General features: G+C 38.0%; 1 protein-coding gene across 6 annotated transcripts in view; it reads right to left on the bottom strand.

Annotated features, from left to right (window-relative positions):
- ADAM22 (ADAM metallopeptidase domain 22) overlaps positions 1-26,393 on the bottom strand; it is a 129,685-nt gene that overhangs the window by 39,187 nt on the left and 64,105 nt on the right. For all 6 annotated transcript variants that reach the window (XM_030964587.1, XM_030964595.1, XM_030964603.1 and 3 more), the window contains exons 5-15: positions 19,334-19,416; positions 15,688-15,751; positions 14,985-15,054; positions 11,546-11,616; positions 10,986-11,060; positions 8,851-8,922; positions 7,684-7,850; positions 5,668-5,752; positions 5,141-5,231; positions 3,251-3,302; positions 1,280-1,379 (exon numbers count right to left, since the gene is read on the bottom strand). In XM_030964587.1, the coding sequence (XP_030820447.1) occupies positions 1,280-1,379; positions 3,251-3,302; positions 5,141-5,231; positions 5,668-5,752; positions 7,684-7,850; positions 8,851-8,922; positions 10,986-11,060; positions 11,546-11,616; positions 14,985-15,054; positions 15,688-15,751; positions 19,334-19,416 (930 nt within the window). The remainder of the gene's footprint in view (positions 1-1,279; positions 1,380-3,250; positions 3,303-5,140; positions 5,232-5,667; positions 5,753-7,683; positions 7,851-8,850; positions 8,923-10,985; positions 11,061-11,545; positions 11,617-14,984; positions 15,055-15,687; positions 15,752-19,333; positions 19,417-26,393) is intronic.

The raw sequence follows: 26,393 nt of genomic DNA, 5'->3' as shown, positions 1-26,393 counted from the left end.
GATTATAGCTGATCTAAGAGTGGAGCACTGCCAAACACTGCACCTTGTCACATTAGCTTTCCTTTATCTCATAATGCTTGAAAAACAAAAACAAGCTTGTGTCTAACCACCCTTGCTAGGAAACACATCTTTGACAGCATTGTTAATTAGACAGATACCCATTGACAAAACCTTTAAACCAACACAAACCACAATGCATGAAAGAAACTAAATCACCCTGACTTCCACATCTAACTCACATTTCTGCATGCCATCCAAAAAAAAAAAAAACCAAACTCAAAGTGCTGCCAAACTAAATTGAAAGGAGAGTAATTGGGGTTTTTTCCAACTGACAGATGTGTAAATGAACACAATCACTAAAATAAAACCAAGTAAGACACATTACACTATATAAACAATATATGCAGCAAGTAAATATATCCACCAGTATTTCTCCACCTTTAATGGGATGGAAAAAAGCAAACTTCTAAAACTCAGGTACATTTTAAATAAGAAATTTTATATCTTATTAATGAATTACAGTGTTTTCTCTCCACTTCTAATAATATACTCTTTCATCAAAAGAGACCTTTAAGAGATAAGCAGGCTCAGCTTGTCCAGATTTGATGTTTTCTCTTTCCTTCTTTAAGTTTTATTGAAATTCTGTGGTTGTCAGAAGATGCAATTTTTCTCATGTTCACCAGAAGGAACATGCATAACTCCTGAATTGACCTTCTTCTCTTTTACATCTGTGACCACTTCAGTTACCAGATAAGTCTTTTTTCCACATTGGACTGTCTTTCTGCCTCAACCTCTTTTCCTTTTCTTGTTGAAAGACAGCCATTAAATACAGGTTAACATTAATTATATATAGAAAAGAGTCAAAATTATTATCCTGCTTGCTTAACATTTTAACACCTGCTTCAGTAAATGGAGCAGGAATATACTGGAACACTGCTGCAAATCCTGCATTGCAGACCTGTTGTAAATACAAAATTGTATTGTGTTCACAATATTCAGAATAAATTGTGTGAGGGATGATTCTTGATCAGAGGGTGTGGATACTCTACTTGACATGAAACCACCTTATTAGAAATTTATTTTAAAGTAATTTCTAAACTACTATGAACTAAAATAATCTACTTACACCCATATGTTACCAGAATAGCTAGAACTTAGAGAGAACCAGAACTATCAAAACTTAAGGGCTTTTTCCCAACATTATAATTTTCATTCTTCTTGGTTTCATCAAAATTAGCAATAAAATAGAAATAATATTAAACATTAATGTAATGCTTACTTTGGTTGGTTTATTGAAAAGACAGGCTCCACCTCCATTGTTTAAAAATTCATGATACTCTTCAATATCACACTCAGAGAACTTGCTTGGAAGATAGTACCTAACAAAATAAGGTAGAAGGATTACTTTCTTTGGTGCTTTTTACACTGTATTCTTTTTTTTCAAAACAGAAGAAATATAATGTTATACTTCAGAAAATGAATGAAAACAATGCTGTTCAGAATCAGAGTGACTATTCTATTTATTTCTATTTGAAAATCCTTCCAGTAAATAATAAGGAAATTTCAACAATGACACAAAGCTCATGGAATGTGAGAAATCTAGAACATTTCACTAAGTTCTTATGCACCAAACAGCACAAATCTGATTACAGCGTGTAGTTCACACAAGCTTGACTTGTTCCAATAACAGGCCTGATCTCAGAAATATGTTTATTTCCTCCCATACAAACTGCAGGAGAAAAAGACAGCTTATAGTTTGTTTCTCTCTTAGAGGAAATGGTTCCCCTAACCCACAGAATTTTTATATAATAGAGTTATGCCATTTTAAACATGCTTCTAGCAAACACCACCTAACATTTCAGCTTCCCTCCATGTCATGTGTCCCACTCAGTAAATTTCAATTGAGTACAGAGTGCCCCCGAGGCCCTGTGCCCCTCCTAAAAACAATGTGATGCAGAGAATCTTTGCATGGATCCTTTTCACAGGGAAATAACTTTTCCCAAGGCAACTGCAGTGATCTTTATATTCAGGTCCATAGTCATGAAAGTACTTATGCTTCAAGGAGATTTGGAGTCTCAAGGGCTTTCCTCTTCTATCAGCTCACCACTGGATATAAAAATATTAGACAAAGTGCTATCCTGCACTGCTGGGAGAGATAGTTTCCAGAACACAATTGGCTTTTTCCATCTGTAATGCTCATGAATTTGGTCTAAACATTACAGAGGCTGTGGATTTCACTGAAGTTCAGCAATAAGCTAGGTAAATGCAAGGCATTTTCATGTACCAAATTATGTGAAAGGTTTGAATTTCAGATAAAGAATTTAAAGGTCCTAACATGGGAATTTATAGCTTTTATAAGAATCAAAAACACCTCTCAGACTGGCTTTTTAACTTCCCAAAATCAGAAAAATCCTACCAGATGTGTTTTCAGGTATTCTAAGGTGAAAAGGGCACACATTCACACTTTTAAAGAGGCTTGAATGAGACATACTTCTTTGCTCAAAATTTTTCTGACCACAAAACTTGTGAAAATTTGTGGATCCATTTGGAATTAATTAAAATCTGAGCCCTATCTAGATCTCAAACTAGAATACAATGTAATTCATATCTAAAACTAGACTAAAATGTAATTCATATGCATGATAAAAGACAGACCTGCAATAAAAAGTGTTAGGGTCGGAATATACTCCAGAAAGCATCAAATTTCATCCACCAGCAAAAATTTGTCATTATGTTAAAATCTCCCCAGTGACACTACACATGGGTATGAACATACTCAGCCTCCAATGGGGGCAGTTTTTCTAACAATATCACACAAACTGTGTGATAGAAATGATAGAGATAGATGAAAGATTCCAACAAAAACACTGAAAATGAGGCATGCCTCAGAAATTTGATTATAGGATTTCAATAATTAGGGTATGTCATTGTTTCTACAACTCAATAGCAATCTTGCATGAGAAAATAAGCTATGCCTGCTTCTGCTTCTCTGCAATGACCTGACTTGACTGTTGAGCCTTGTACTTTCCAAGTTAAATCAGCATTCACCAAAAATTCTCACATGCCCTTCTCATGAACTCACTTATTCCCACATTTCTTTGAAGGTGTCTCTGTATAGTATATACCTAATACTTTCTGAAAACAGAGTAATCAAAAATATTCTGATGAACCACAAAAGAGAAAACTTTTCACACCTTTCCTTTATGTCACTGTATGAAAAACATGACTTTTCTCTAGTGAATTGTCTTACCCCATATCTCCCATTATGCATCCAGACCACATGTCCTCACACTTACATTCACCTGACAAAAAAAAAGATAAAAATAAAAAGTTACATCTTGAGTCTTATAGTCCAAAATAATAAAATTCTTATCATAAAAAGCTCACTGTACTCAATTCCATTTCATATTTCCAGACAAGCTGGAAAGAATAATTTGCTTGTTTATTGCACACCTTAGTTTAAGTGTACCAGTGCACCTTGCCAAAATTTTTAAAAACTCTACATGATTCTGTGCAATCCTGAGCTTTGAAAATATGTCCTGTTTTTCTTTCCTTCTCTTAAAGGAAACTGCTGTGTTAGCCTTCTGCACTTGCAAATCATGAGTCAGCTTTCTCATCTCCTGTGTGATGATACTCATTTCCAAAATTTTCAGAATTAATAAAAAAAGAATCATTTTACTTTTCTATTTTTTTTTTCTTTTTAGTTCTCTTCTTTGACTATAGTAACGTGATTTTGAAAATCTTCCCTTGGAAAACCCCAAACAATAATTCAAACCAAAAAAAAGCATGGAGTGATCAATGAGCACAAGGTAGTACAGCAGGATCTATCAGCTTCTTCCTCTGCTCTCCCTCCCTTCCCTGCCTGCCTCCCTGCCCCACAAAACTCCCTTTTGCCCTGCCAGCTGGGATCACTTTGCTCTGGTCTCAATCCTCCTCTCTCAAAGCTGTGTCTTGCTTTAATCTCAGTAGAAATGTTTTCCACTTGCACATTCCATAACTTCTTCTACTGTACACATGAACATCCGTTTATTGCTTCCACTTTAAAAGTACAATTAGAAAGCAAACAAAGCTCTGTCTAACAACTGCATTCTCCTCTCTCCCTATCAAAACAGTGTCCTGCCCTTCTCAGCCATAAAGAAAGGGAGTCACCATTATTATAATTTTCACATTTACCCTGCCCCTACATCCACTCAAAAACATGTGGCTGAAAAATGAATACTGAACATGCCTGTAGGATAGAGCATTGGTCTTACATTTCTGAGTATTTTTTAAAATGGTATTGCATAATCTGCACAAAACCTCTTTAAATGCAGCTGTCTCTCTGCATTATATATTGTCTTTACAATATCTGAAAAAAAATCCACTAATCAATAGAGTAATTTATCTTTTTAAATGTAGGCCACATAAGCACACAATCCAGTAAGTCCACATCCCAGTTTAATTATCTAAATTGTTTCAAAACTGTATTTTTACTTTAATCATATCAAGCTGGGACTTCATATAACATGGAAGCAGGAAGGCAAGGTACTCCTTGTGGGCACAATGGTGGAGATTAAAGCATTGCAGGTAAACAGGGATAACTAAGGAGCTGAATACCAAGGTTACAGCAGAGAAATGGTAGCAGTAGAGTAGCAAATACTGGATATTTGGGTAATCTACAGGAGAAACAGGGGATTTGGGTAATCTAAAAGAGGAAATCAATCAAGGAAAACAGATAAAAAGTTGTATTGTTTGAACTGTTCTATATAACAGTACTGAGGAGGCTCCTCATTATACCCCAATCTAATAATGGATATTCCGACCCTTGTGTCATAAGATGGCAGCCATTTGGTCTGTGGGTGGGACACCAGTCTCCCTGAAATGAATGGGAGTGGCAGGCACCTTTATGGTCTATTTTGGATGAAATGGTGACACCAGTGCTATCAGGAATTACAAGCAGGGGTATACCAGAGCATTCAAGTAAAGGAAAGTTAGTATGTCAGACCTTTCTCGTGTTACTGCAAGAAATAAAAATATTTCAATATTGTGAGAAATGGAAGGAACAAGTATATATCAGAAAGACACTGATAAGACAGTGGTAAGATCCTCCACTTTTTAAGACTTTTCTCTTGAGACAGAGTGAAAAAGCAAATAAAATTACCACTTAGGAGTTTTCTTCTGTCTGAGAAAATGCCAATATTTTGGGCCAAGGTCTGTGCCAGGGTAACTGCCATTAAGTCTGGCTTTCCAAACTGAAAGAAATAAGCAAGATGGGAAAAGTAATCAGTAACCCACAGGTATCTCAGATTCAAGTGAAACTTTTTTCATATCAAGGGAAAAAATGCTAAATCAGATACACAGTGTTAGAATTCTTACTGCAGGGTAGCTAGATGAAAACTAAACATTGGCTTATAGACAAGCTAAGTAAGAGAAAGTCAGTTTCTCTCCTGGCATTGTGGCTAGAAATATGAATGACAGGATATTGCAGAATTTGCTTAAAAGTGTATTTGAAGCGTATTGACTTTATTCACTCATCACTCTTCATTGAAGTGTCCCTTCTGTAGAGCTGCAGTAAGAGTCTACATCAGCAAAAAAAAAGCAAAATATTTTGAGGAGCATGTCTGCACTAATAAATTCCCTGCAGATAAATTTCCACCACTTTTTGTTCACACCAGTATGCCCACCTACCTCATTCACACCTCCGCCTTTAAGCAAGGAGCAGATTCCACCAGTGTGGGCTACACCACTTCGACTGCTCTGAAATCGACTCCCCCTTTGACAAAAACAAAAAGAAAAAGAAGTTTACCATGCTCAGTCCACAAGTTTTGCACCTGCCTATTCCAGTATCTCCCTTCTGATTTTCCAATGGCATTTGCAAATGCTGGATGCCACCACTACACTGCAAATTATGCAAAAACAAATGGGAAAAACAGATAACCACTCACAAACCTCACATGACAGGTTACCTCCAGAAAACTTATACCATCTTCCCTGCTCCTTTTCAGACTACCTAATACAAGAAGAAGGGGACTATTTTGCCAAACCTCGATCTGCTCAGCCTCTTGGTTCTTGATATTCTACTGCAGTGAGTACTTTTTGCTGGCACATGCTCCAGGCAGAGTTCAGGAGAGGTCACCATGCTCCCTATGCACAGGACTAGTGAAACGACACGTGTCTAATTGGGCAGTGCTGATGTGGTAAAACTCAAGGGGAGAGGCATTAGCAGAAGATGCAGAGGTAGGTGCAAACTCCCTGGAACTACAGGCAATCTCATCCAAGAAGCAGATGTACTCTGAGCCTAAATCTAATCACATCTTTGGTGCTGACCACATCAGCATGAATGACTGCCAGTTACTGGAGACAAAATATACTCTGCTCCACCTGAGAGTACTGATCATCCAGCAAATTGTTTTTCTCAGGTGAGAGGAGAAAAATATCAAGAAGGGTCACAGTGGGCTAACTGTGCTAAAGGTGGAAGCTCATTTGTAACCACTGTACCATCACACCAGCTACCCCCACCTCCCAACTTAGCTGTGTTTCACTCACAGACACAATTGCAGAAACTGCTGTTTCTAAACAATCTATGAATGCAATACCACAATAATCACTGGTGGTGGTGCTATGGATAGCACTGAAATTAGCATTACAGTGGTATCCAGAGTCCCAACCACAGGCCAAATCAGACTTTCTTTTGTCCTAGTCAATACACACACATTCACAAGAACCAGACTTCCCCCTCAAAGAATTTAAAATGTCACCAGAGAAATTACAAAAAGGATATGAGAAAACCTGATTCCCATTTAAGAGATGAAGATCTGAGACACAGAGAAACCAAAATTTGCAAGCACCACTTTGCAGATCTTACTAGCTTTCTTCAAGGCAAAAATCAGTGGCAGTAATTAGGTACATGCAAAAATTCTGAGGGTGGATACCAGGCTTGGGTATCCTGGAACCCTACTGAAGTCATGTGAAGAGAGGTGTTTAGGTTAAGTTTATTCTTACAGGTTCCTAAAACAGTCAGCAGAGAGAAAAAAGGACTCCAACAGAGATATTCATCGGGCATGTTGTGTGTGGATCAAAAATCTCAGCATCTCAGCCACATATCTCTCCTGTATTTTTGTACATATATTTTATTATATCGATCTCATTTTCGAAACAATTAAGATACTTAGAGAAAATAACATTCTTCTAAGTTTAGTATTCTTATAGCTCAAATGTCTTGGGAGAACAAGCTGTTTTGAGGATCTGAAACACTTCAGTAATCCTGCAGCATGCAGGTCATTCAACAAAGTAAAGCAGGCCATAGTGCACTTCAGCAGAAAACCTCATTGGTTTCAAAACCAATGTTCTGCCTTTAAATAATCCATGCTCTACTGCTGAAGAAGTCAACCTCTGAGGTGGAACCATGCATGACTCTTCAGATAGCTGCACTTGTGGAGTAGGTGGTTGCACAGAATAACAAAGGATTACAGCGCATGCAGCTCAGGCTTAGTATGTTAAAACTAAAATAAGAGTCAAACCTCTAGTTGCACTGACAGGCAGTTTGTGAAATAATTTTTTTCCCACCTCCCCATCTGAAACTTTATTTTCTGAATTATTGTGAATTACACACACAAAGAAAGGAGATGCATCAGCCACTTGTGAGAAGCAACCCCCAAGGAAAGAAAAAACCCCAGTAATATAACATCACACAAGGTTACGTACGAAAAAAGGTGAACTGCGTCACTTTTCTCTCTGATAAAATCCCTCCTATATTTCATAAACTCACGTAGAGTCACCAAGGGGTTTTCAGATATGGTGAACTTGTTATCAGTAGCCCAGGTTTCCATGGCAACCAATACTATCCTGGTGTTAAGTTGTTCTTTATATATCTAGTACATTAACAGAATGAACAAATATATTATGTCAAATAGAACAAAGATGTGGTTTACCCCTTTTTTAATAGTTTGCATTTTTACATAAATAAATATTTAGCTTATTCTAGCACACTTTGCATTCTTGTAGGTGATTTTATCTCCCTTAAAACCAACAAACACCAAAACCAGGTAAAAGCAAAATTTTAGGCTTGATTTTTCAATCAGTTCTCTTAGCCTACACAGGCTACATAGAAGAAAAATGTGATTTTTGAAAAATTACTACATTTGAAATAGTTCAAAGATTTTAATTTAATAGGTCTTTTATAACAGCCAGCTCACCCAATGACACACAAGGGCTCTCTCATGCAGAATAATGATCTATAAAGCCATAATTTTTCTCTGTTATATGTGTCTACAGGAGTATTTCAACTCCTGCTGGCTGAATCACAAAAAAAGGGACATCCTTTCAATGCTGCATTAACACTCCACACCAAATATTTTCAAGAATTTTCTTCTTCTAGTAATACTTTTCTTTTTCTAATACTTTACTGCAGTGAGGTGCAAGAGCCAGCAGCTCGTCTGATTTATCATATAAATACAATCCATAGTTCACCTGTATGTCCCTATTCTAACTCATTTATTCAAGTGCACTTTTTCTGGAGAAATTTTAATGCATTAGAATTTCAGATTTTATTTTGGGTTTAAAGTTGTCAAAACAGGGATCCTGCGCGAGAAATTGTCATATCTAAGGTGCTCTTTAAAACTCATACTCAAGGGATCAGTCCAGCAGGACACTTAAATGTTTAAAGCCACAAAATAAAACCCCTCTGACACTTTATGTTAGACAAAAATCATTCACTCTAGAGATGAATGATTGTGGTTCTAGATGAAAATTTGCAATCTTCACATACATTATTATTGTTACACCATGAACTAACAACTCCTGCATCTACCATCAGGAGAATCTTATGACTCATCTCACACGTAAAAGAACACATAGCTCAGTGATACTTACCAAATCAGCCATGTTCACAACTGATTTAGCATAGCTGTTGGTATGGCCGACTGACAAGCGGTGCTTTTTACACTGTGAAAAAAGCACAGACCACTAACAGGTACAGATTCAGAAAAACAAAGTCCATTTCCAAAACACCATTAAGTAAAAATCAATTATATCAACAACAAAGCTCCTGCACAAGGTTTTGTCTCTTGTGTTGAGTGTAATGTTCATAACCAATAGTAGAAAATTGCCCAGAAATGCACATTACTGATATACTTTACAACAGCTGTTGTGAGGATGCATGAATTCTTCTTTAGAAAGTACCGTAGAATATTTACTGGAAAACGATATAAGAACAGTAACATTCTGTTACTCTCTTCATTATCATGATTGTTGCCAATTTTAAAATTAATTACAAATGCCATTGAAGAAATTAGCAACAAAAATTTCCATAGCTGAGACTCCTTAAGATGTGTTATCCCAGAAGTGCCTGCATCTGCATTTTAATCTATCAGACTCCCTTTTTTTTGTAATTTTCTCTCTTAAGCTGTTTTCTTGTTTTCTTCTTGTATAATTGCACACTCTATAAAGCCACATTAACTGGTTCAAACCACTTCAGCAATCAGACTCCAATGGCACCTTTACTGAAATTTGTAATGTTGTGTTATAAAAATGGCACTAGAAACAGCTGTCCAGGTACTCCTATTTGCAAAAAAAAAACCCAAACCAAAACAGTTATGAATGAGAATCATGGTCATGAAAGTCACAGGTATCTCAGAAGAATTTACAGCAAAGTGTACAAGATTTTCAGAAATGTTTTGCCATCTTGTGCCCCATGATGCTTGATTTTGGTATGAAAATTGTCCATATTTTCTGGAAGTTAGGATCTTTTAGTGGCCAAGAACTTTTCCACAGCTAGGGCATAGGACAGGCATCCTTTCAAGCAGGAATGGGGGGAAAACCACCAAAAACAAGGAAGTTAAGCCCACAGCAAATGATATTTCCTTCTCACAGGAGGAAATTATTTGGCTTCTTTGATCACTGGCACTCACCTCAGAGAATAAACTCCGAACTGGACTAACTCTTGCTGTGATTAGACAAAATTAGGAACATTGTCCTTGAAGAAAATCTGCCTGAACAGATAGGAGGATACCAAAGGAAATGTTGTGGCTTCAGGTCTTTAGGATCAAGAACAGTTACACTGATTTAAGGAATTCTCATCCAAAATTACTAATTTTAATCCAAGAATTTATTCCTGTGTTCCCCAAACTGAGCTGGTGGAGGAGTACTCTGTCTAAGGACAGTGGCACACTTTTTGTACACTTGTACACTCTCACGTCTATTTTTGCTAATTCAGGTATTGCATGAGAGAACTGCTGCACATTACAGAAGAAGTAGACAAGATTTATAGAAATATTTTGATTTTAAAGCCATAAGGGATCATAAAAACATCTAATGTCACCACTTGGATAGGCACTGCCAGGCTGAACTTTATCCAGTTACTTCAAGAGGAAATCCATTGTTTATGTTTGAAGCTACCTTTGAAAACTGCAAGTGATGAAGAATGTGCCATTTCCTTTGATATTTCCTTCATTAAATGATTAATAAATCATCTTCACTGACATAAATCTGTGCTTTTTCCCACTCGAATGAGTCTGGCTTTTCTTCAATATACTGCTATTATGTGTCTTTCCACTATGTTAAAAACCCCAGTTTTTCTTTCCCAGAGAAAGTATGAAAGTTTAACAAAATCATTTTCTCTATATTGATTGGGATGTATGAAAAAAATCTGGTCACTGTAAACCTCCCCATTCTCACCAGCTGCTGCACAATTGAAATAACTACACTATGGATTGCTGAGTGCCTGTAACTAAGAGAAATGCTCAGGAAAGCCAGAAAGAAAATCATCAGCTTAAGTCACACTGACATTAGTTACTTTCTGACCCTTCTTTCTGATCCTCAGGCCTAGTTGCATTCTTGGTGAAATTAAGTTGCCAAAACTCAAAACCAGGTTAATGAAACCATAATTTCTTCTATTAAGGACATACTGAATTTATTCCAGCCTTATAGTGTTCTTTATTGTTATGCTCTCTGGATAAATTAAGACAATTTGATGCTAATTATAAGATGTTGAAATGTGTCAGTCTTACCATTAGATGATCATTTACAATCATCAACTCAATGTATTTTGTTTCCTCTTCAACTTTACGTGGAATCTGACGAACCTATGGAGAGAATGCAACTTAGAGTCTAATAACAGAGTGTAACTGATAACAAACATCTGCACTTCGTGGCTTCCTTGCTTTAATAAACAGGGAATGAAGTCTCTGTTTAGAATATTTATTTTGAAACAAAATAAAGTGAGATAAAGTAGCTACTTGTAACTAGTACAACATTAAAAATATATAGGTTTTATTATGGGAGTTTCAGATAAAACAATACTCAAAATGAGCAAAATTATTTTATCTACTTTTTCATTTGCCACATAGCAGTACTTAAAAATTTCCTAATTCTTCAGGTAGGCAATGTCCAAGAGAACCCATCAATGTTTCGATTACATTAGATACCTCTTTTTGTATTAGCTGTATTGATATAGAGATCTCAAGCCAAACCAGCAGGAGCAGCAGGACTCCATCTGGACAAATTAACTCAGCAGACATGAAACAAACTTGACGGCACGCTCCTTATAAACAAGCATATTGGCACATACCTGCCTTTTCCTTCTTTTGTGTCTTGGCCTTACAACAAAATTCTGTGATGTAGTATTCGTCTGCCAGAATTCTAAGCAGAAAACACAGACAAATACATGGAATATTTACAAAAATATAGCCCAGTAATTAGTGACCCTGATGCAACATGACAGTAGTATGGCATTCTTCAGCACTTCAGATGCAGCAACAACTCATTTTTTCAAGTTTCCGGCTAGAAGGGAGGCAAGACTACAGATGCTTCCCAGTAACAGGGCTCTTATTAAAAACTCTACTAGTGATAATCTGGGTCTGTTGAAACAGATGATCTGTGGGTGTCACACTTCAGAAAGCACAGCAGATGTTCTATGCCAAAACTTCACCAATACTGGGCATGAAATATTATTAGCATAGTGCTTCCATGGAGTGAATCACATTTTCAGGAATTCAGCAGACATTCACAGAGCTCTTGCAATAGCTACCTAAATTAATAAGAAGAGCATGGAAGGCAGAATTAATGCTTTAAGACGATTATATTCACAAAGCAAAATATGTCAGAGTTGGGAGAAACCTTACAAGATTTTGGCAATGCTCACTTACCAACACAATATTCCTCCCTGCTAATCTCTCTGTGTCTTTAACTTCATTAATCTCTAATCATAAACATCAAGTAGTTTATTCTTTTGCCAAATCCTTTTCACCAAATCTATTACTAGCCCCACATGGAAAAGGACACATCATAAACTAAGCAGAAGATAACACTTGTTCTCACCCTTTCAAGTGTCCAAGTAGTTTTCCATCTTTAATTTTAGATTCATAGTCCCTGCCTCTCTTTGCTCTATACAAAATAAAGTTCTTTCCTTATCTTGTATAAATGTGTTTGCTATTCACATAACCCCAAGAAGATCTTTTTGATTCATGCAAATTCAATGTTTGCAGTTTCTTCATTTGTAATAATGTTTCTCCTTTCACTGCTTTCCCTCTTTTGTGCTTTCTGCAGCTTTGGACATCCTTTCCGTTTCAAGGAACTGAAAATTTCTTTCGGTGTTTCAATGATTTTATCAATCTTGCAGAGAAGTAAATAGTCCTATAGTGTTTATAGGACATCCCTATAGTGCTATAGGATTGATGGAGCTGTGTAAATTAAGGGACTTCCAGTTCACATATCTTTGTACCCAACTTCTGCTTGTTTTACAAATTCCTGGCCAGTTCAGTTTTGCTGGTGAGACAGGCAAGTTTCTCACAGCTTCACTTCCTGCTGTACATTAATTGTACAATTTCTGCATGAGGTTCAAAAATAGGATTAAAAACAATGCTTATGGAATTTGACAGGGCTGCCATATCAGCAAAATCTTAAAACACAAAGCTGAATTGCGCATCTGACAAGATATTGCCAGGCCTAAGTGATAATCTTAACCAGGAGTGGCAAATTACTAATAAGACAAACCAGGAAAACAAAGCATGACTAACTGGTATTGTCTTGGGCAAATTATGGACTATGATGTCATTTTGGTATGTGTGGTTTGCAGATACCTTTTCACAGAGCAACCTAGATAATCACAGGCTCTCTGCTTAAAAATGTTTTCATGGTTACACCAATGCACTTGAGGACTTTCTTTAGAAAAAAGACCAAGGATAAATTCAATCACACCCAAGCTGAATTTCATTTTTAACCTTTTCTACAATCCTGTGATTCTAATTCAATCTAGATGGCAACATGTTCCATTATGTCACATGCTGGGCTTTGTACAGCAAAGTCAGCAACTATTTATTTGTTATCTGTAGTAAAATCAAAACTGTAAAAGCATATCTGGATTTTTGTGGGAAAACAAATAAACAAAACAAGACCATTAAGCCCTAGCTTGACAGTTTTTTGAAAACCAAGAAGCTTTGGTGGAGGTGAAACTAGAGCATTTACTTGCAATTAATCCCTTTTCATAATTTTAAAAGCAGAAAACAATTTTATTCCATAATCTTGAAAACATAAAATTCACTATTAGGAAATCTTATAAAACAGCTTATAGATAGTAAGTACCAACACTAGCAGTGTCTTAGTTTAACAACCTGAGACAGAAGATTTATTTTAAACTCAGCATTGGTTGCATTATTTCCAATCTTTTGAGTCAAGAAAATGTGATAAATGATGCACTCTATTATTTGGCCTTATGTTCAATGAATTGCTCTCATTATACTATCGTCTCTCCAAGCACAGGTAGCAAGCATGGTATGTGTGTAAGGTACAGGTACACAGGAAGTTTTGTGGCACAGAAGCCACTGCCCTGCACAAAAGTCATGAGCCTTTTGTCCCTCAGGTCCCTCCATCCCAACATTGCCTCTGCCTTGCCTGGGCAATCATCATCCCAGGACAGGAGGCACCAAGCTGGGACACTGGTTTTGTTTGGATTCAGATTCCTTCTTCAGAACTGAAATTAAGGCAACCAGATTGTAGCAATTCCCTTTTTTTTTTTTTCTTCTTTTCTCATTAGCTCTCTGAATGATTCTCCTTTGCTTAACAACTGGCAAACCTGCACAAACTGCGCTCCAGGGATGGACCCGTCTGCGTGCAGTACTCAGAACCTTAAGATCTCAGATCCAAATGCTACCATAGGACAAATAGTTTGTAACAAGATAACCAAACATCTGTAACTCTCCTGAAAAAATCAGACTGGAGGTGGTTTCTACCAAAATGTCAGTTACGTTTATCTAGGATATGCATTGTAGGGCAGGAAAACACATTTGTAACAAATCCTTGACAGAATGGGGATATGTCACAAATACTGCAATTTTTGCTTCAATTAACAAGCCAACCTCTCAGATGAAAGGTTTTTTTAAAAAAAAACCTTTCTCCCTCCACACACAATATGGGCATTCATCACTACAAGCACTTGAAACCACTTCTGCTTCCAAATTCATCTGCACTGAAATGCATGGCCCCCATCATAGCCAGCACTGTGCAAGACGCTGATAGGACTGGAGATGAGAGTCACTGGGCAGAAATGACATTGGGCAATTTCTTGTCTCCCAGGCTTATGCTCACTCCATGGTACTCACCCTGTATCTCAAAACCAGAAAAACCCATGAAGAGTTATCAACCACCATCAATGTGGTGTTTATTTTCATCACCTCTAGGCTACCTCAGTCCTTTCCTCTCTACAGCTACCAGCACATAATCCAGCCCACAGACCACATGACCTGTTAAGAGAAACACATATCACAACATGAAGATCTAGGAGAGATTTCATTCATTAGATTCAGGATTTTTTTCATCACTTCAGATTCTTTTCCTGTGCTGTCACTGTTTCAAAATGGGGTGTTTTCAGTGGGTTTTTTTTAATTTATTTGGGTAAAAGAAGGTATATTTAACAAAACAATATACTCTCAGAAGATGATTTATCAAATATAATCAACAAATTGGCCTTAGAATAAAACACTCAATAAGTCATGAATACTAAAAAATCATACCAGATGGCAGGTCGACTGAAGGAAATTCAAACAACTTGGATTTGTAAACAGAGTGGAAATGGAAGTCATCCTGAAATAGTAAATAATTGCCCATATTACATCAGGAAAAATTAATCCATCTCATGAGCATTAAACAGACAATTCCAAAGGTTCTTGTTACCCAAGACATACCCCAGAGAACACGCAAGCTGCAAAGCACCATTACTCTACATTCTTCTTTTCCCAGCTGCAATGTGATTGCTAATGCCACATTTAATCACCTTTCATACCTGAGTACCTCGAACACAGTGGCTGAGCACACAGAGCTAGGCCTAAATTGGGCTCCCAGAGCTGCTCAGGGAGACACAATGAAATTCCCAGGAGCTGCTGAACAGGAGTCAAGGAAGAACCAGGAGAAGAGTGATGTAATAAATTCAGAGCAGGAAATGCCAGGGAAGGGCACTGGGCACTCACAGGCTCCAAGGGACCCTCCTCTAGTGCAGTAAGGCTCTACAGCCAAGAGCTACAGAGCACACACATATAGACACATCACTGTCGAAGTTTTGCAAGTCTGCCTTTGTCTGTGAAGATGGAGTTTCACATTCAAGGTAAATGAGTTGGGAATGAAGGGATGATCCTTTGGCCCCACGGCCTTATGCCTACCCTGTACCCATGGATGACTACTCAAAAAAAACACAGCAGGACTACTGTAAGTTCTACTTACATCCGAAGTGTAGTTTTCATCTGGTTCAATAAGGTAAGTATGATTTCCATCATAGAACATCCCACTGTCAAGAGCAGGAAATGTAAATACAGATTTAATAAAGAAACACTAGTGCAACATGGAAGTAACTTCTTAAAGTTATTATACTTTAAAAATTTAAATATTTGAGAAAGAGTTTAAAATGGTTTCAGAAACTGAATGCAATTCTGGATTCCATTTGTTTCTTCACTTCAGAAAGAAAGATTTTCTCCTGTGGTGAAGCAGACTCTTCTTTCTTGCACAAACCTTCTCTACAACGCACATAAACACAAAATGGACTAATTTAACCAACTGAAAATCCAGTTCAAAGCCCCCACTCCAATGCAGGAGATACTTATCTGTAACAGATAAATAAGGGACCTGTCTTTAGGAACACATATTTGGAACATATGCATCCCTTTCCCCAAATAAAAATAGTATTGAATGGAATTTAATTATGCTTAGGTTTTTATGAGTTTTTTATTAACTCTTTCCTCAGCATTTCATTTAAAGAAAGTGTTGATACAAACATTACTTCGTAAGAGCAGAAAAACAAATGTTATTTCTTAAATCAATACATTCTGATCTTCAACCAAACCAGAATATCTTTAAGTAACTTTTCCTTTACTGCAGTGGCATACACACATGGTTGAGATTAGGCTGTATAAGCATGTCCTTTTCATAGGGCCACTACTAAGGTGTTTAAGCTTGGCCCTAGATAAGAGCTGTAAGTTCAAACTTGGCACATAGCACACAACAACAACAGCATGAAAGCGAGATTATTTATTTACTTACATTACTGTTAAAAACCCCCAATGCAAACAGGAATTACAAGCAACAAAAGCAGATTCTTTTCTTTTTCTTACGCAGCATTTGTTTTTATCAGCAAAACTGACATTCACAGAAGTAACCCGGGTTACTGACTGTATAACATATATCAAGTATGAGCATAACTACAATGTAAAGCTGCTTCACCTTTCAAATTACACATGCCTGTTCTTTAGAAATAAATACTGTCTATACAGTTTAAGCAAAATATTCTAGCATCTGCTGGAGCTTCTTTGCTTGGAAATAAGACAAGATTGGGGAAGATCCTGGAGCTCTTTACCAGCCTAAATTTCCTTTCCTCTAATTGCAACTTTAGTTAAGCAGAGTCTGCAAGTTGAAGCACTGTCAGCAAAGAGCTTCTCGTGAGACTGCTGCACCCAGCAGCACTGACCTCTGATCAAGTCACTCATCAGTGACAAGAATAATAGTCACAGCTGACCTACAGACCTGACCTGCCCACTCCAAGTGTCCATGGCTCTCTTCCCATCAGCTACCACAGACCTAGTGTGCTCTGAATAAACCACACCCTCATGGGTGTGTTGAAGAGAAAGCAAAACATTTCAAAAGCCTGCATTTTGATGATGTGTATTCTTCAGACAACGGCATTTGTAGCCGTGACAGTGGAATTCCCAGCAGCGACGGCAGTTTTTGCATTCACCACCAGCCGGCAGCAAGATCCCAGCCGTGCCCGCTGCTGCGAGTCGTGCTCAGCACAGCTCACTCACATCCCAGCAGCCGCTGGCCTTTGCACTCACAGCCTTTCTTGGGCCAACTCACAGGAAACCGTGGTTACTGCATGTCCCCAGAAAAACAACAAAACAAAAATCCAAGCAAAATGGCTTGCTCGAAGTTAAGGTGATAAAGATACATTTGTCATTAGCCAAGTCACTAAGAAGACCTCCATAATTTCAGGGATTCTGTCAGGCACATGTGATCAATTTAGCTCATAATAGGAAGGACACAAAGCAGACATTACTAAAAGAAGAACTCGTAACTTATGATTACAAAACCTCAACATTTTTTCACATGTATGAATAATTCTGCTGTTACTGGCTGAGATCTAGAGGTACTAACACGCAAAAGAAGAGACTGGCACGACCTTTAGAAATATGAAGATTGTTATTCTCTTAAAGGCATTTGTTCTGCCTTGTGTGCTTCCTAAAATTCATGAAAGCAAAGCTCCTGCCCTGCAGACCTTGCAGAAGACAACTCTCACCAGCTACCCTTATTCCAGTAAGATGCTCCAAAGTGTGGTTGAAGCTAAGGAGCTCTGATTGCCAGTGTGAGTTTCTAGTAACTACTTATCATTTAAAATCAGCTGTGTAGGAGCTAGTTGCAATGATGGAAATGCAGTGGCAGAGAATGAGAGTTGAATACAGCTCAGGAAACATTACTTTCTCATACTGGATGTTTGAAATAGCAGCCTGATTAGAGTAAGCTTATGTCAAAGAACTCAGCTCAAACTTTACTGAGTCGGGGGAAAAAATGGAGGTGGGGTGGGGAGAGGAAACAGAGAGATATCTTTCAAGAGAGAACTGAATTATACAGTGAAAAAATGCATCATCTATCATGTAACTTTAGAAGGGACCAATTTGGATATCAGGCCATTGAAGAACACAGAGCAGCAGAACAGATAGTTTTAAGGATAAACTCACAGAAAGAGAGCAGGGAAAGACATATGCAGGCTCTCCTTTGTTCCTGCTTTTTCTCCTAGGAGTTAGCAGAGGCCAAGACCTAATGGATCCCTGCTAATGGAAGCCATGCAGTGCCTCAGGATGCATTAGGAAGGTACTATTTTTAGGCTCACTGTCCATGCTTCAAACTGGGCTCAAGTTTCTTGAGCTGCACAGCTGTAAATCAGACAAGCGCAAGGATGGCAAGTCTTCTGCATGCATTCTCCCCTTCATAACAAAGACTATACAACTACAAAAGTAAGACACTACTCAAATAAAAGTACTTATAAGACTGATACCAGAACTACAGAATAATTGCAGATAGACAAGAAGCTGAAAATTTCCATCAGCTAAACCCTGCTTCCACAGAAAAATGTAAAGCTCATGTGAACTCCACATAGGCTCACTTGGTGCCATGACTTTTCAAGCTGATGTCAGTATTAGTAGTGCTGAGATCCTGTAATTCCCAGATGTGACAGGCACTTGGTTGATCTGAAAACCTGACTAGCATCATTCAATAGTGCCAAAAGTAGACAGGTCCAAAAGCTGTACAATTCATACACAACTTCATGTAACTTTCACTTGACAGAGGATTTATTTATAAGTAAAATTATGCACTTCAAATAAAAATTTTTGCACCCTCATACATTTTCTTCTACATTTTTCAAGATTTTACTATATTCAAGGTATTACCCCATACACACAGCTTAAGGCTAGAAATTCTGTTAACAAAAATGGACAATGCAAGATAAATTCTAAAGTGACATTTTCTTTGTAAAGATACTAGAAAAGAAATAAAGTATACATCATTATACCAACAAGAAAAGAACAAAATTTCCAAATAATTCATTGGCATTGTTTTTACTTTTGTAGAATAGGATGTTTTCAACTACTTCTACTCTGCCATCTCTATAAGTTATCTTAAAACAATACCTGGCCACTGCCATTAGTCCTGAATTTTGAAAAAAAAAAGTAAATTCCGAAGATTTTTGATTACTTAATATTGGTGACAAAGTAGTAGGAAAATAAACAGCACTAATACACATGTATTATTTTACTATAAAAAACTTGATTTGGCTTAAAAGAGTGATAAACAAAAGTCAGTAAAAACAAAACAGCAGACTTACTGTAATCCATGGCATGTTGACAAGGCAACAAATGATACAGAATTTCCTCGAATTTTTCCCTGATAATAGCAATGTTCTCCTCCCTGAAAGTGGAAATTGAGACTGTAAATCCATGGGACATTCCACAGCATCACACTTCATCCTGTCAAACACTACTTTTTCATAAACACTTTCCCAAGCCATTGACATGGCACCAAGAACTGACTATCACTCATGTGGGTGTTCATCCCGTCTTCTTTGAGCCTTGGTTTGGTACTCAGAAAAACACCATCATCTTGACCCTGTACACCAAATGGTGTATTTCACAATTTCAGTGTGAATTCCCTGACATCCTGAGATGGATTTCAGAGACAAATTACTCCAGAAGTGCTCATCTTTCTTCACTGACTAGAAAAAGAGCTGGAAGTAGGGGGCTTAGACTCCACATCTGCTCTGCACATGACTACACCAGACAGGATGAACTCTGCTCTGAGGGTAAGGCAATTTCCTTCTTCTACATAGAAAGGTATGCTAACAAAATTTTAATAATTCTTGATTGAATAAAAGACCAAAGCGGAAGTAGTCACTACTGCTCCAAAGCTAATGGAAACTCTAAGAATAACTAAGTACTAAAGGAATACAATGAAAATTAATATTTGCCTCTCCTCTTCTGCAAATAAAATGTATACCTTTCTAATAAAATCCAGCTGACTCTATTCCAAAAAATCCCCTCTGGTTTCATTGTAAAAGGGCTTTCATTGATAAACCCTACTACACAAGGGACAAATTTATTCAGTATTGCACAATATCAATATTTGTACGCAAAATTAGAAAAACAATTCAAACATCCCTTAAATTCTCACTGACATCTACTCTTCAGAATAGCTTACCTACTAGTGTCTCACCAAATTCAGCTATGCTGTAATGCACTAACATTGGTTAAAGGACTATGAAGGAGATTTTCAGTACTTTTCTTTTTTAATAGCATTTATTTGCAAATACTTCTTCCAGCAAATGAATGAGTAATCTACCTAGCCTAATGTACCCAGCCCTGTGAATATTTATGTCCATTTACCAGAGGGAGGGAAAGGCATTACAATTACAGATGTTTCAAAAGCTAGCGGTCACTTGCATGACGCATAGCACAGTCATTTTAGACATTTAACATTAAATGCTTTTGGATTTTATTTTTCAAATACTAAAAAAAAAATAATTAAGATCAGCCTAAAGGTAAGAAAATATGTAGACTATGTTGGTAGTTTTGTGCTTTGATCAGGAAACCTTGTTCTGTTTTCTACAAGATGTGGAAACTAATGTTGAAAGCAGCTACAATGCATGGGTGCCTCTGGTTTGAGGTGCACTCCTAAGGAGAGTACAGGAGTCTGTTTGTTAGAGCACAGCTGCACACAGGGAAACAGCCTTGATCTCATCTGGTCAAAGGAAGTCCTCACCACACTGACCTGCAGAGTGACCACCAGGCTGCCCACCATGGGCACCCCTCTGCTCAGATGTCTGAGGGAAGCTGGTGCCACACAGGTAGTGTTTACAACAGTGTTTGACTCCTTGTCTCACATTGGTAAGAAGCTCTGGGGCTGACTCATCCCAGGCTACACCAAGGAATGTCTGACCGCAGGTGTAGGACCCATCTCCCCTGGGCCAGCATTTCTTATGACTATCCAGAACTTGGGACACAGATCAAGTACCAGTGAAAAGGAGATTGTTTCAATTTCTGCTTTGCACTCATGTACATTTTAGCCACCAATAGCCTAAGTTAATTTGATTTCAGATCCTTCTTTGTCTTTCCTGAAATCTTGGCTCATTTTCTCCATTTTATCCTCTTTTTCTACACCTATTTACTTCCTATATCTTGGCTACTTTAAGCTCTCTTGACTTGACATTTTCTTTCTTTCAGTCAGTAGGGTGTCCCCCACTACAGGATCATGGAAGTGCTCAAGGCTTTCAGGTCCTTTTGGAATATATGAATAAGAAGTAAACAAAGAGAGACTCCAGTCAGCAAATAACAAAGGTAAAAATCTAACTATATGGATGATCTAAAACCTTATGAGAAATAAAATACTCTCTAAAGAGAATTCTTGAAGTGGTATTCCTGTAAAAGACATAACTGGAATAAGTGCATGGATATGGAAATAATACTGAAAAGACTATCAGTAGGGAGTTGTACAGGCTTCTAGCTGTGGAAGAAATTTAGAGTAATTACACAAATTGGTTTGTTCTCAGAAAATGTAGTTAATATGTACCAGAAATAGAATCTCAGGCTCCATTAGTTTGCAAAACCATGTCTTTTCAACCAGGAGGAACATTTTTTCATACTAAGAATCCAGACTGTGGCTCAAAAGTGTGTTTTGATCTTTCAAATGAGAATCAAATAAATGTCACATGACAGTACCTCCAAATTAATTTATTCTGTAATAAATCCATGGGAAAAAAATTATGCATACAGATCTAGACAAGTGTAACAAAAACAGCTCTAAATTCTTGTCTGGGAAAAATACAGTTGAGATACACAAATTTTACTCTATTTAGTCAAATCAATTCAACTCAACGATCTACTGGAGCTCATGGTAATTCTGGTGGAGACAGAAACACAACTCTGATCTCAGTCTCAGGGACCAGTTCTTATCACTACAAAACATTCCTTTCTATATGCTAACATCCAGGAGATATTTTTTATTTATGTACTTATGTTCCTATCATTATAACATAAGTCAATGCAAACCAGTTAATAAAATTAAGCTAAAAAATTATTTTCACTTCTTTAAATGAAGATAGTTTTTTTCCAAGTACTTGAGGCATACAATTATCTGAGATGGTTAGAGCATGGTGCTAATAACACCAAAGTTCTGGGTTTGACCCCTATATAGGGTACTTAAAGCCACAAATTTTGAGAACTGAAGTGTTCAGGAAACCACTGGATGTGGCACTCAGTGTCATGGGTTAGTTGGCAGGGTGGTGCTTGGACAAAGGTTGGACTTAAAGAACTTGGAAGTAATTTCCAACCTTAATGAGTCTATGATTCTGTGGTTCAGTACTGAGAGTCAGGACACATGAAGGCACTCTACAGGGCAGGTTTTTTCAAGCATGTGTAATTTGGGGCAAGAAGTTTACTGTTGTTGCTTCACTATAGTGCTGAGGCTGAAATTGTGCTGGGTTTGACATCTACTAAACCTGTTTGATAGCAGATGGTGACATAAAATGCATTGTATTAGAGGAGAAATCACAGTATGTGAGAGACCTAAGACCACCAAACACTAAATATGATCATCCTATCTATCTTCTTTTACTCTGCTCTTGGAAATACTCCCTGAAGGACCGGGGTTGTCTCTCTTATCTACTGATATCTTCAGCAAGCTGAAAAAAAAACAAAATCTTCATCTTTTTCCTAAAAGGATTCTGGTCCCATATGATAATTAAGACTTCCCTTAAGAGTTGAAATTAGCACCAGCTACAGTTCAGTCCAGAACATCAAGGGTCTTTTGTGAAGAGCTATTGGCTTCCTGTAGCTAACAGAGCCTCTCTCTGTTCTCTCAAAAGCAATAATTGCCCATCTCAGCAAATCAAACCTCCACACTGGCCTTTGCCAGCTACTGAGGAATGGTTCAGTGTAAGATGAGAGGAAATCAGACTGCTTTTCAACATATGCCAGCCATAAGTCTGAGCAGCACATTTACCCGCTTCTGCTCTAAAATTGAACCTGGTCACTCTAGAGTCTGGGAGAAAATTAGGCTAAATGTCATCTCCTATGAGACAAGGTCAGCCTGGTGACAACAGCTGTGACACAAACCTGCAACACGCATTTGCCTGCAAGGCAAATTTTCTGCCAATGCCCATAGCACTCTGTTGTCCATTTCCTTGGATCAGTAAGTTATCCTTCCTGCATGAACCTTCTCAATGTGAGAGACAACCTACTGCTGATGTCTGAGGGCAGTACAGAAAATAGAGATTTTTAACAAGAAATTTATTAATTCGGAGAGATTAAAAAAAAAAAAAAAAAAAAACCAAACCAGAATGACCCCAGCGTCAATTAAAACAAGTTAATCATTGTTATAGTTGTCAATTGATAAGATAGCCTTCATCTTGATGCTTAAGTTGGATAATTCTAGCAAAATCCTAATTTAGGGCTATTTACCCTGTGAACTACTACGGTTCATCTCTAACCAGATGCAACCCTTTTGCCCATGTCAGTACAAGTCTTCTTGCAACCTGTTGGGTACGTAGCATGGCAGAGATACTAAAAAATGGTAAGACACAGATGTCAGCAATGCAAATGAAATCTCCTCCCATTTTTATCCCTTAAGATAGTTTGTCCCTGCTTTGAGAGGCATCAGCTGCTGAGCAGACACAAAAGAGATGAAAAACACATTAACCAGTACTCATAATAAAGGGTGAAATAAGTAAAGCGAAAGAACAGCCCCAACAGTCATTAATGGCAGCAGTTCACTCTCCTCTGCAGCCACAGTGCAGAAAGCATCTGCTGACCATACACTGGCAGGGTTTGTTATTCGCCTCAGAGACACTGTGACCTTCCCAGGGGAGGAAAATAAGGATGCACATTCATCTGCTTTCTACATTGGATATCCAAGTAATCCATTTTCTGCAATTAAGAGAGGTGCTGGCCAGTAAAATGCATACAATAGTCAGGCACTGACCTTAAAATTAATACCTTGCTTCTCCTACATATTCCTATTTTAACACTCTTTAATCCAGAGGAAAGGAGATTGCTGGTTTAATTCAAATCCTAGTAACATATCTCCCTCATTCCTTGCACCAGAAGGTTCCCAGACGTCCAGCTAAGGCTCAAGCCACCATTCTGTGAATGCTAGATAATGATGAGCTGCCAGATAATGATAAGCTGTTTAAAGGGTTACCCATTGTGGGGCCACCAGTTACAAAAATACATAACTAAGGCTGCACAATCAACAGCAAAAGGAAAAGAAAATGCACTCTTGCTCACTGACTTCTATGGCAGAAAAGAGCTTGTTATGAATGGGTTTCTATTAGTAAATAGAAGAGTCAAAATGGCACTTCGACCTGTGTAACTGCAATGAGAGAAAACATCTTTTAATTGACACATACTTCAGCAATTGGCAGGGGCCCTGCTGTGCTGAGCCCTGAGTTCAGCTCTTACTCAGCTCAGTAACAATGTCAGGGACCTGGCACCACCTCTTTGCAGAGTAGTTTCTGGACTGCAGTCTCCTTAAAGCCAAATGTTCTGAAATTGTGAACAGTGCCCTCCCTTTGTAGGAGGATGGCTATCACATGTGCTCATACAGCTCAGAGCCGACACGCTGTGGTGACATTAGATTGTAACGCTGTTTCAGTTGCTGAAATCAGAGATATGGATTCCAAAATTAGGATAAAGCACAGTCACTTCTAAGCCTTCTCCACAAAATGCCCATGTTTAAAGACTGTTGGCAGCACTCTTAACAAACAGAGACACACGTGTATGTGACAGGATCCTGCACGCAGGCAACTCGCTCCAACTGCCATCAGTGACTCACAGCAGGAGCCTTCAGCAGATGGCACAAGATATCAGCCCAGCTTCCCAGTTCAGAGGCCACATGAGGGTTGTGTTTACTGCCCAGTAGCTATGAGAGAAGATGCCCCAGAAAACACTGCAGGGTGTGGACAGAGAGCTCGTGCCAACGCAACACCATCTGCTCTGGAAGCTGCCTTGGCATCTGCTTGGAAAACAGACTCTTGCCTTGACTTACCTTGGCGTTAGGGGAAATTATTTTTTATTATCAGCTGCCAAGCAAAGATAAGAGGAGAAAAGGTTACCTCTTCCTGCCCACTCTGTTGCAGTCTTTAAGACAGCTCTTGTAGCAGTGGCTAGTGTTTCTCAGTCGTGGCATGCAAGTCATTTAAATTATAGTCATTTTGCTCCACTCCTGCATTTCTGTTCCAGGGAAATTGAAGCAAACATTTTAAGGGACAGCATGAAAATGCCTTGTAATCTACGCACTCTAATCTGCCACATCAGCTCACCCCAAGTCTGAAGCCAAGGTGTAAGAATGTGATTTACAAGATTACTATAAACAGAACACAACATCTACATGGATACCAATCAGTCAGCAGGACATAAAGTTCTGAGGAAAACAGAAAACAATACAACTCTGATATCCTTATTGGCTCATTATTTCTGAATGATAGAACTTTCTCTCTAAGTGAAAATTCACAGAGCTTGAGGCTGTGTCTAGAAACATTAACCTACAGTGCCAGTTTGGTATCCATAGGGAACAACAGACATGTCTAGGCAAAGCTGCTTACAGAAGTCAAGATGAAGAAAGCAAAGATGTCAAACTAAAGCCCACTGCATGGAAGCACTCCTTCAGAAGTACAGCAGCTTCTGTTTGCTTAGCTTAATTCCCCCTCAAAGGGATTTAGTTAAATCCAAAAATATACTTTTATTTTTTAATAAGAGCATCTACAAAGTGATTTGATGTTCTTTAATGTTACAGCAGTAATTAATTTCTCTTAGCCATACTCAGTCCTCATTTGGTCTGAGATTACAGAACACTTGGTTGCTACCAACCACTCTCTGGCTATGGATGCCATATGTTGTTGCAGCTCGTGGAAAATAACTCACGAGATGCCCAAGTCAGACAAGATTTTTCTGCAAGTCCAAGCTGTCCTCCTTCTGGAACAAGACAAAACTGCAGCAGAGCACTCAAGAGGTGACTCCTGATGCTCACACAGTCACTTGACTTGCCACTTCAGCAGAACCACCCACCACCACTGGGGTCCACATCCAGCGGAAATGTACTTTTTAATGTACAGTGAAATGTACTTTTTAAGTTCTGGAAGACTTCCACTTTTTGACATTTTTCCCCTGCAGGACTAGTTAAACCCACAGGATCTTAATTTTTTTTACGTCACAAAGAAAAAGGAGACAAGATAATTAAACCTTCAAAATCCTACATGAATCATGATCTGAGATTCATTCTAGTGTAGTATATTCAAAACCATGACCTGGGAATAACTCCTAATGTGGGAAACTGTTACTTTTAATTTTCTTCTCCTTGGTAGCAGAATGTATGTAAAAAGTAAGCTAGGGAGATAA

This window comes from Camarhynchus parvulus, chromosome 2 (assembly GCF_901933205.1).
Source record: "Camarhynchus parvulus chromosome 2, STF_HiC, whole genome shotgun sequence".
Lineage (NCBI taxonomy): Eukaryota > Metazoa > Chordata > Aves > Passeriformes > Thraupidae > Camarhynchus > Camarhynchus parvulus.
Note: the sequence above shows the minus strand (reverse complement) of the source record. Positions and strands in the feature narration are given on the sequence as shown.